Source organism: Monodon monoceros, unplaced genomic scaffold (assembly GCF_005190385.1).
Source record: "Monodon monoceros isolate NGI ecotype Baffin Bay Population unplaced genomic scaffold, NGI_Narwhal_1 Super_Scaffold_5, whole genome shotgun sequence".
NCBI classification, from domain to species: Eukaryota; Metazoa; Chordata; class Mammalia; order Artiodactyla; family Monodontidae; genus Monodon; species Monodon monoceros.
Window position 1 is genome coordinate 2529113 of NW_021703782.1, and position 11244 is coordinate 2540356.

Consider the following 11244-nt stretch of genomic DNA (forward strand, 5'->3'; position numbering starts at 1 on the left):
TTGCTAAATGCCTTTTCAGTCCATTTTTTTCTTGGTTAGGAAGAAGGGAAAAGAAAGAGGGGACCGAAAGGATACGTTTATTTATTGTTTTAAATCTCTGAATAAGCGGGTTGTCCTGAAAACAAAACAAACCAAAGAAAACCTACCAGTTTTTAATTTTTGGTCTTCTCTGTCTCTTCAGAGAGTGCCAGAAAAAAACAGGAAGGGATAGTGGGCAGTTCCCGCGTGTGCTTCGCACAGCACACCCCGTCCCTCCCAGCAGAGAGTCCCCGGCCACTGAAGCTCCGCAGCATCCTTGACATGAGCCCATTCACGGTCACGGACCACACGCCCATGGAGATCGTGGTGGACATCTTCCGGAAGCTGGGCCTGCGGCAGTGCCTGGTCACGCACAACGGGTGAGTGTGCTCGGCCCGGCCGCCGCCAGCCTGCGGGACGCTCTGGGGGAGCCCAGTCAGCTCCATCGCCCTCCCCGGGAGGGGGGTCCTCGGAGTCCCACTTAGTAATGGCGAGCAGAGTGTCAACTGCCAGGTCTTTGCCAAAACAGGAAGTGACATTTCTCAGGAGCACTTCGGAGCTGCAGGGAGCCGGGGGCGTCATGGTGCGGGGTGGGCGGGGCCCGGCTGAGGATGTTTCCCCTCTTAGAGGGCGGCGGAGCCCGCGGCCTGCAGCACCGCGGCACCCTGTTCTCTTTTTGTAAGTATGCCATGGTTAGAGTATTCGTCTCCAGTACAATAATAGCTTTCTAAATGTTTTGCTGTTTACTCTTTGCTTTATCGTGTAATGAGGGAAATCATATATAATTAAACGAGGTTTGTGAATTAGGTGAAGACCTTTTGCAGACGCTTTGTTTCTGCTTTTCTGTGGTCTCCATCCACACATCTTTTGAATAAGGTGCTGGCCGATGAACACCAGTGCACTTAAAATGTATAAATTGATTTCTCTGCCCTTTGCACGTACACTGGCCGTGTTTCCCCACGGTAGGAGTGTGGGGAGGTATGGCCTGGCGGGTGTCAGGCAGCGTGGAGACGCACTGCGGGCCCGTCTCAGCGCACAGGCCTCAGCCCGGCGTTGCTCCCCTGCTCCTGGGCTGGCCTCTGCCTCCTGCCCTTTCTCTCCGGGCCCCTTGATCCCTACTGTGTGGCTCTTCCCACTTGGAATCCTCAGGCACAGTGTTTTACCTGCAGGCTGATGACAGCAAGGCTGGACTGTGTGTAGATGGGATGATTCCCCTGCGCCGCGTGAGGCTCTTTGAAACACCGCACACTTAGAGGACCCAGCGGTTTGACAAACGATCCCGTAGGGACAAAACACACGACCCCTCTGTAGAGAAAGGAGGGAAAGTGAACACCTCCTGATGGGGCACCTCCTTCGAGCTTCTCGTTTACCTCTGCGGCCCCCTGCACAGAGGTGGTCGTCAAGGCTGGGGAGATGTGTCCAGGCACGTGGTCAGCACGGCGTAGCTCAGGGGTCAGGTAGCCTTCCAGCTCGGAAGCCCAGCCTCTTGCTGCTTTACGTGGTGGTTGACCAATAGAGTCTGTCTTCTTTCTTTGTGATTTCTTAAACTACTGTTTTCTTGGACAGTATATTAGCCTGTACTGGGTTAGGAACAGAAACAGAAAGCTAGAGAACTCGATCCATGATTGGTGTTTCCACTGTGCCAACCAGCTAAGATTAAGTCTAGGTAAGAGGAAATAAATCATTTGAGGGATGCAGCTCTTGATCAAGGGCAGGGAGGCTGACGATCAAATGCCACAGATGCTGATGGGAGAAGAGATGTATGTTGTAAAATAACTACTTTCTTCTGTGTAATGTTTGATTTAAAGAGTAATGGTACCAGACTTCATTGTTTAAAAAGCTTAATAAGTACACGCTAAATGGAGTACCTTATCATGAAGGTTTGGGGTCCTTTTAGTAATGAACGGCTCACTTGGAAGCCTAGCTGAGTGAGTTGGCTTATTAAACGTTGACCTGCTCTGTGTTGCTCTCTGTGCCTGGCGTGGCTTGTCCTCCTGTGTCATAACAAGTGTGGATGTCTTTCTCCAGTCCCGGTGGGGCATGTCACAGGCTGTGTGGGTTCATGCCCGTCGTGCACTCTGCTGACGGAGTTCAGGTTCTCAGCAGCACGGATGCTGGCAAGGAGTGAAGGGGTGGGGGGACAGCTGATGAAGATCTTACCTGATCCCGCCTGTTTGTAAAGAAAGCGTGGGGTGGGAGGTGGCTTTTTATGTTTATTGGCCTTGATTATATTTTCCTTACTTACGTCCTTCAAGGAAAATAGATTGGTAGATAAAAGAAGAGAGCTTATCTCTTCTGCATTTTAGTGGAGAGTCTAACGGTCAGCATGTTACAGTTCATACTGGGTCCTTAGAGGTGGAAAATAACTATGTATTTGGGGGGAAGAAGACCTGAGGAACCTAGACCCTGAGATGCAAGGAGAAAGTGAGACTAGGCGGGTGTCTGTCAGCGTTGAAGATTCCCCACGTTTTGTATTCTGATTAGCAGAATTTCTCAAAATCTTTTAGTCTTGGTGGAACCAGCAGGATGTTAACTAGAATGGCTCAAAAAAGAGGTCCGTGACCATATGCGTTTGTAAAGTGTTGGATTAAATACAGTTGAGGTTCTTTACTGTGGAGCTTCTCAGAGGGAGGTGAACAGCAAACTTGGTTTTCCAAACGTGCACCCTTTAGGGGAGGAAAACGGGAGCAGAGGAACTCCTGGAACTCGTGTTTCTTGGAAACCAGTATTGATACTTTGGGAAGATGCTGGGTCATGCCCTGTTTACTCTGACGTCATTGTTCGCCCCCCCCCCCACCACCTCCAGGGAACAGAAAATTGTTTCCTACGTGAATCACATTTTGCATTGATTTTCCTTGCACTTCTGAAAGTAATAAAGCAGCACTGAATTTGCCCTTATTACTCTCAAATCTCTCTTCTCCAGTAACTAAAGAAAGGAAATATGTGTATTTCCTCCTTTTTAGGGCTGTTACTTGGTAAATACGAAGATTACTTTAGAAGTCTATAAATTTGCCATTGTGTCTTTAATAAATTCGTGACTGTCCTCACTGTGTACCTTGCGGTTTGCCAGAGGTTACTAACATATTAACTGAAATTAATCATTGTATGTAACTGGGTAGAAAAGAATGAGTAAGAACTAAACTGCGGTTCTTTTACTGAATTGTCAGGATGCTCACATTTCTTGATTCCAGCTATAAATGCAAGTGAATTGATGGTTTTTGTCTGTTTTACCTCAGACATTTAGTCAGAGAAGAACATTTACTGAGTTAGTGTTTATTTTATGTAGTGCATTTTTTGAGCCCTTTGGAGGGAAACTGGCTCCCACGCTCTGAGAACTGTTCAGTTAGTTTGTCTTCGTTCTTAAGGAAAAGTACGTTGTTTTAAAACATAATGAGAAAACATTAGCAAAGCACCTGTTCCTGCCTTTCCCATTCCCTACCCTCCGTTTGCCGCCCCGCCCCAGCACCCCCTAGTGACTGCTTTATAACTGACGTCGGTGGGGGACCAGAGTCTTTGACGGAACGAGGTCCCCTGTGACTTCTCCAGGAAGTCAGGATGGTCTGAGGCAGCGCCATACATAGCTGACTTAACCGGAGCACAGGGACATCCAGTCACCCTGAAGGGCACGCTGGATGGGCTTTCAGAATTCAAAGATTAAAGCTTTTTAGGGTTCTTGACATTCGCTGTCTGTATTGCCATACATTGTGGTTGAAGTCATTCACTTCCATTATAAAGCCAGTTACCAGAATTTTGTTTTAATGATTAAAAAGCAGTTGAATTATTTTCAAGTACCCTCATGAGAATTTGTTCATCATCTTGCTTGATGTTATAATAATGATATTAACTGAGAAATCATCATTATTTAGAGAAAAATGTATAAAATCAAAAAATCATTTTTATTAAGCTTATTTTAAGAAGCAGAATTCGGCAGGTCCTGAAAATCGGGGAGCGCATGTATTAGTCAGCTTTATTTAGTGTGCATTTTCTTTCATTTTAATTCCAAGTAATAGTCACGGGGTTTCTTAAGGAGGCCAGAGCCTGAGGAGCCCGGGCCGCCTCCGCCTTTTCCGCGGCGGGGTGGGCCCAGCGAGGAGGGCCGCGGGCGACATTGCAGAAATGAGAGGAGCGCTCTCCTCTGTGGGAAGAACGCTGCAAATGCACCTCCTTTCAGAGTTTCGTAGCTGTGATAGATGTTGTTTCTTTGTACTTTTTTGTAGTCATCGTCATTGTGTGCTTTTGATTTTTAATTTAAAAAGGATAACCACCCACCAGTGTTTCAAATAGGATCATGTCACTTTGGAAAGTCAGTAGAATTCATGCAGTGGGACCTGGGATTTCAGATCATTTTTGTGTTTGTTTTCCTGAAGCTCATGAAAGCATTCTTATGGTTCATGTTTTAATTTTTTCTCGCATTCTCTATCATTATGATTGGAAGCTCCTCCCGCCTAAGTTCTCCCGCAGTCATTAGCATCACGTGGTCTGTTGCAGGAGCGTCTTGGGGATCATCACCAAGAAGAACATGGTAGCGCACCTGGAGGAGCTGACGCGGCGCGCCGAGCCCCTGGTGATCACGCAGCTGCTCCCCAGACCTGGGGGTGGGGGGCGTGCTGTGACGTGACCGGGCACACGCCGCCAGACCGCCGGGGCCGTGGCGGGAACCTGGGGGCTGTGACCCTCCCGCCCCCGCACGCCCGCAGTCTGTCCGCGAGGCTGGGGGCGTGTCCAGGTCCCACCGTAGGGAGGGCCAGCGGGTCCCACCTGCCGTCAGGGTCTTTCCTTGGATTTGGGGCCGTAGGCAGTGTGGTCGGCGGACGAGTGAACCCTCTTGGACGTTCTTGCGGCAAATACGTGCCCTCGAGGACAGCCCGCTCTGCTTACAGTGTCCCCCAGCCCCACCCCGTCTCTGTCTTGTTCCCTGGTCTTTGGCCGTCTTGTGGGGACTCTGGCTCAGACGTGGTTGTCACCGGCCTCCGTTCTCTGCCGTACCCGCAGAGTCCTGGGGCGTGGGCCCCGGTGCCCTTCGCAGGCTGTTTCTAGAACGCTGTCAGCAGCTTTGAGAGCCATGTGCGGTGGTTCTAACTGGCTCTCTGTCCCAGTGGGGTCATGACTGGAGATGATTTTGAATCATCTGTTAAGTGGCCTGGCTTAGGCAGTTACTGCCTGGAACTGCCTCGCCCTGCAGTTGCCATCCCTCCGTGAGGCCTGTCCCAGTCCAGCACCGATCAGGCACCCCTGTTGTGCGCTAACCCTTCACAAGTGTTCCATGCATCCTTTTTTAAAAAAAAGCTACTAACCAGAGTAGTAAGTAGCTACCCATCCGTTCTGCTTTCTGCTTCATCTATGATCATCTTTCAGGACTCCTCCTTGACGCTCTCACCTGTCTTTCAGTGTAAGCAGTAACAACTCAGACTTTCATAAAAGCACTGCATCGTTTTTGACCAAAATCAAAAAAGGAAGACATTGATGACCGTACTAGAAATTTGGGTTGTCTCAGAGATTTACTCTTGGGATTCTGAAGTTTGGGATTGAAATTCTGTGTTGACCATTTTATATGCATTTTATCTCAATTGTATGTGCTTTCATGTAGATTCTGCATACAACTGGGCAATCCTTAAGTTATTTTTTTAAAGTTAGTTCATTTTGGCTTTAAAAAAAGCGGAACATTGAGGGGATTTGGTCACCAGACACTTCTTTCTTGATGCGGTGGGAACAAATTTTCCTTCTCAGGTGGGGTCAGCGTCCTTTCCTGTTCTACATCCTCCCGTCTTTGTCCCTTTCTCACTGGCACACGTTACTCAGAGTGGCTGTGCTTCAGGGGGGCCCAGTCCTCAGTCTCGGGGAAAGGACACCGAGCTGTTAGTGACGTCGTACTCGCTATATCCAAGGATGGGTGCTGGGTGTTTAATTATCTTTACCAGTAAAATGCTTTTAGAAAATACAGAATCAGGCTGCTTGCTTTGCTCTACTCCTGTCAACAAAAAGGGTTTAGCTATGGATTTAGCTCCTCTTTTCTTTTCCTTTTAATTTTAATGGCAACCTTCTGTTTATCCTTTTCAGACGCCTCCTTGGTATCATCACAAAAAAAGATATCCTCCGTCATATGGCCCAGACGGCAAACCAAGACCCCGCGTCCATAATGTTCAACTGAGCCCCGTGACGTCAGAGGGAGAGGAGGCCGGGGAGGAGGCCCGCCTGCTGAGCAGCACCACGCTTTAACCCCCTTCAAAAAAGGAAGTAGAAAAGCCGGGCTGCTGCAGCATGGTTTGCAGTACTGCTGGTGGAATGGAGTGTTGTTTGGGGAGGGAAAGGAGAGAGAGAAGGAGGCGAGTGAGTATCTCCCATCCCACGAGGGGGCTACGTGGTGTGCTGTCTGCGCTGGATGCGCTCAGCCCGGGGTGTGGCCTGGGCCTCCCTCTACGGGGAGGGCGGCCGAGCCTGACCCCGGCCCCTGGCCTGCTCTCCAGCACCGCAGAGACGTGCGTGTTTCGGGAGGGATCCCTCTGAATCGAGCCATCTCTAAGACTGCAAGGTCTTGCCCTTTTTTAATCAAAACTTTTCTGTTTAACTCATGAAGTGTACAGTTAAAGCATTACCTTTCTACATTCCGGATGAGCTTCTCCCTCTCCCCGCCGCCCCTTCTCTCTTGCGCTCTAACAAAGCCTCTGTAAGTTTGTGTGCCCTTTGGAAGCAGTCCTTTCTCATATTGAGATGTACTGAGGTTGTACTGAGGTTTCACACAGAAGAAGGGAGTGTTTCTTGTGCCCTTAACCCTGTAGTTTGCCCCATCACGAGATGCTGGGTGCAGTCACGTGTGCGCCGACAGGGGCCCATGGCACTGGGAAGACCTCCACGGAGGAGAAATGAGCTCTCGCTCGGGTGCCGTGTGGTTCAGAACCAACAACGGTGAACTTGACTTGTGAGGATAAAGTTTTCTTTTTTGCTTTTTTTTCCGCCCCTCTCTGACTTTATGGATAATGTGACCTGGTCGTACGCAGATTTTGTTTCTAAAACTCCTATAATACACAAGTACTGTTGAGCGTAAGGAGACAAGATGCTGCTTCTTTGACAGTGACGAGAAGGAAGAATTCTGTTTAGCTGCACCTGGTATGAGTTGCATGTTTAAACACTGGAATTTTCTTTTTCTTGAAATTAGATCAGCCTTTTTCTTTTCTTTTCTTTCCTCAAGGTGTTCTACTGCTGACGCTGAAGAAGAAATGTAATTCATAACTTGCACTAAATGTATATTTCTTTCTTAAAAATTTACCATTCTTATTTATATTTTTATGGATTAAAATTTATAAAATACAGATCAGTTAATATCGCACTTAAGTAATTTTACCTTTTTAATGTGATTTTTGTAGACTAATTCAGACTTAGAAATATGGAGATACGAACAAAGTTTACAGTGGGAACAAGGGTTTAAGATGTGGTTATGGTTATTTCTCTGCGATCAGATGTGTACGGAAACCTTTTCTGATCTTTCACTGCCATCCCCTGGGTTGTCTTCTGACCTGTCCATTTTGACTCATTAACTGGAAGCTGAAACACTACATATTATTTTGCAGATTAAAACCAAAAGTTAAACACTGTTAACCTTTAAAAGAAAAATGAAATGAAAACAGTAGAATTGCAGAGGTGGCAGTTAAAACGTTAATCTGAACAGAACCTGTGAATCTTTGCATAGGTCGCGTCCAGGTGTCCAGTGACGTTTTGAATCCACACTGCACTTTTTTGCAGGATGAGTTGAAAATATACTGGGATGTGTTTGGAATTGTGGGTTTTGGAAATATCTGACTTAATCGTGGTCTTAATTCACTATTGGCAAAGGCAGTTTACTTGAAGCACTGGCCTAAAAATTCTGGATTATGTATTTTTGGAGGCAAAAATGAATTTTTACGGGCACATTTTCTGAAACATAACTGGCAATGAGCTGTTTTTACATTTTAGCAGTGGTTCTTCGCTTCCTGGTTCTTAATATATCTGTAAGATCTGTGAGATCACGGAAGATCTTTACGGTCTGCAAGGTTTATAAGATCATGAGGCCAGATTAGAGTGACAGTTGAGAGTTGAGCAAAATGTTAGGAATTTCGTGAGACCTTCTGAGTTTTTGCTGTCTGCCTGCAGTTAGTGTTTTGTCCCCGTTCCTCCCCCCTTGGCCGCCTCCAGGCTTTCTTCCTGGTGTCCGGAGGGCAGTCCTTCCTGAATGATGGTCCTGTGCGTCTCCTCTCGACCTGTCATCCGTGCATTTGCCCCCGAGAGGCGCGGCCTCGCAAAGTCACACGTGGCGTGGATTTTGTCTCCCACGTTTCCTTTCCGATTTCAGGTCCTGCTTCAGAGACTGACATCTCGGGCGGATGTTGATTTTCTTCTCGGTGTGTCCGCCCTGCTGAGACAGGGGAGGGGGGCCGTGTCTCCAGTGTGCTCGTGGTTGTCTGCGTCACTCTGTTCCACTTTTCCTTTTGGTACGTTGGGGTGTGTCTGCTTTTCAGCCAAAGGAGGGAACACTGGAGACCATGAGATCGATGTGCCTGGCTCATTGGCGAACAGATTGACCGATGTGGGTGGAGCGCCTCATTTGAGTACCCTTTTAGAGAAGGTATGATGAGAATGGGCAAGGGTGTCAGCATCTCTTCTTAATCAGCATTGTTTTCAGTTTTGGCTCATGAAGAATGCTTAGTTTGTTAATCTGTGATGTTGCCTAGAGCTGTATTTATCTGTTTTTATTTATACTCATGTAGTAAAGCTGCATATCATTACAGTAAAAATGGTTACTGTGATGAGTCAATCAGAAACTCTATTAAAATCTGTATGACAGTGTGTGGTTTGGCCTTTGATTCCCTCTGTCACCGTCCCCCGCGGTCACAGCCGTGGTGCAGCCAAGGCGCCCGGCGCGCGCAGCCTCGAAGGTGGGGGAGGGTCGTCCCGCGTCTCTCGCGTTCCAGGGCCGGTGCTGTCCTTTGCAAGCAGGAGCGACAGGGGGACAGACGCTGGGATAACAGCGGGTGGACGTACCAGCGATGGGGTCGGCGGCGTCTGCGGGCCCGCAGAGAGATGGCTCTCAATTTGCTGTCACACCCCTGAAAGGAGACGCGTGAGTCAGCGGCACCGTGTGCTTTTAAGAACGAGTGTGGAGGTTTGCTGACAGAGCTGCCTGCGAGGAGGTGGTGACAGGTGCGCTGTGGAAAGGCCTCCGAGGTGTCCGGTGGGAGGAGCCCGGTCCCCACGCGCCCGGTGGGCCTTGTGTCATCGCTCTCGCGTGCTGTTCACTCGACACGTGTTGAGCACCGACTGTGTGCTCAGCGCTGCTCCCTGCTCCCGAGGCCTCCGGGCACGCGGGGTGTCAGATGCTGACACGTGTCAGGGTGCGCTCTGGTGGTTGCTGAGCGCGTGTGTTTACGCGATCCCGGGGACCGCGCGCTGTCCCGGCCGGGGACTGGGGCAGAAATCCCCCGGCTCGGAGGGTCGGGGGGGACACGAGCCACGGGGGGCGGGGATGCTGGTCGTGTCCGAGGGGCAGGGTTACTCGTGAGTGCGCCGTGGGGGCTGCAGGCTGACGCAGTTCCCCGCTGGGGGAGGAGCCATGCTGAGCACGCGTCCAGAGGCGGGAGCCCCGGCAGGTGCGGACGGCAGGTGGGGGACGGGGCTGGGGGCGGGGCGGGAGAGGAGCAGCAGGGTGGGCGGGGCAGGCGTCCGGCCGCTCTGTGGGTCCAGACCGTGGGGCGGGGCGGGGCGATGGGGGGGTCGCTCCTGAGGCTCGGCCTGCGGGGCGGGGCGTGCGGACCCTCGGGACGTGCAGGGCTGGAGCAGGGTGTCGGCCGTCAGGCCTCCCGGGCTTTGGGCCAGGGAGCTCGGAGCCCCGGCTGGGTTGGGCGAGGGCGTCCGGTGGGCGGTTGTGTGTCTGAGGTCCGTGTTCTGTTCGCGACGCAGGCCTGACCTGAGCCTCCTCGTGGGGCAGGACAAGGCCACCGTGGGGTCGAGCGGTCAGGGCAGCATGAGGCCGGGTGCAGAGGCCCCTCGTGGGAGAGGTGGGCCGCCGGGGCGCGTGAGTCACGGTCGCCGACCGGTGAAGTCAGTGAGGACGAGTCAGCCCCGTGGACGTCACTGATGACTTTGGCCGGGGCAGGTTCAGCGCGATCGGGCGGCCGCAGTGTGACCGGAGAGAGTTCTGCAGAGATGGGAAGGGGCTGAAGGCATCCGGGACCGCTTTCGGAAGAGCGGTGTGTGATGGACGGTGCTGTGTTGTAAGCTGCGGGATACTATGGCTTGTGCTCTTGTTCGTGGTGTTATACGGACACCGCGGGCCCCGACGGAGGCCCTGTACCAAGCCCATGTCACCAAACCACGGCTCAGTCCCTCAGCTAAGGGCAGGTCCAGTCCCCGGCAGCCTGGAGGTGCCCGGTCAGCACCAGTGAGGTCATCCGCCACGGGCCCCTCTGTCCCCCGCAGGTAGGTCACCTGAGCTCTAGCAGGGCACCGTCTCCCCTTGGGCCCAGGAGGGCCACCCGTTTTGCACAGCCCTTCTGACCCCCTCCTGCTCGCTGGATGGGATGAATCGCTGAACACAGCCAGCAAGGTCTTCGGGGTTTACTCAGTTGGATTTTGCTTCTTTTAAGCAATGGGGATGTTTGAGGGAGACTCACTGTTCTGAGAGGGGAGGGGGGGTCTTGAGTAGCAGGAGGGACTCCAGGGGGCGGGGAGCAGGTTGGACAGGCGGCCTTGAGCAGGTGCTTTGAGCTGTTGCGAGGGGGTGTGCCCTCGTGGAGACAGTTGAGATCACGGTCTCCGGTGAGGTTTATTGCTTCTGCTTATTTTCTTGGGTGAATCATTCTACATGTGTTAGAGGTTACACAGAAAAAAATTTTCAAGCTCCAGGTGTGAGCTTAGCTAAATTTGAGCTAGGTAATGATTTTGTTAAATTCTGATTGGGTCAAGGTGCTTTACTCATGAAAGAGCCCAGGTACTTAAAATGAACAGGAAGGCAGGTGGCATTTGGAGGCCGCAATAGCCAATGAAGAGTAGATAAAAATATCTAGTAAACGAGCTTTCAAAGGACTGTGCCTTTAGTGCAGGAAAAAGGTAGGAAAGGAGTGCTTGGTGTCGGGCTGGCGGGAGGAGCTTGTTCTTGAATGGCCAAGGCTCGGTCCTTGGAAGGCCAGTCCCTCCTGAAACGTGCTGCCAGCCCTCGGACACAACCGCTGGGCTTTGAGACTGGAAATGTCTCTATTT

The 11244-nt window shown here is 50.9% G+C and overlaps 1 protein-coding gene across 4 annotated transcripts in view; it reads left to right on the forward strand.

Moving 5' to 3' along the window:
- The window catches only part of CLCN3 (chloride voltage-gated channel 3), an 84266-nt gene extending 74816 nt beyond the window's left edge, over window positions 1-9450 (forward strand). For 3 of the 4 annotated variants that reach the window (XM_029202619.1, XM_029202620.1, XM_029202621.1), the window contains 2 exons: window positions 182-398; window positions 6076-9448. In XM_029202619.1, coding sequence (XP_029058452.1) covers window positions 182-398; window positions 6076-6166 — 308 coding nt within the window. In that variant the 3' untranslated portion in view covers window positions 6167-9448. Of the gene's footprint in view, window positions 1-181; window positions 399-4506; window positions 4583-6075 lie in introns of all 4 variants that reach the window. The other variant, XM_029202622.1, reaches the window with a different exon arrangement.
- Window positions 9451-11244: the final 1794 nt, after the last annotated feature.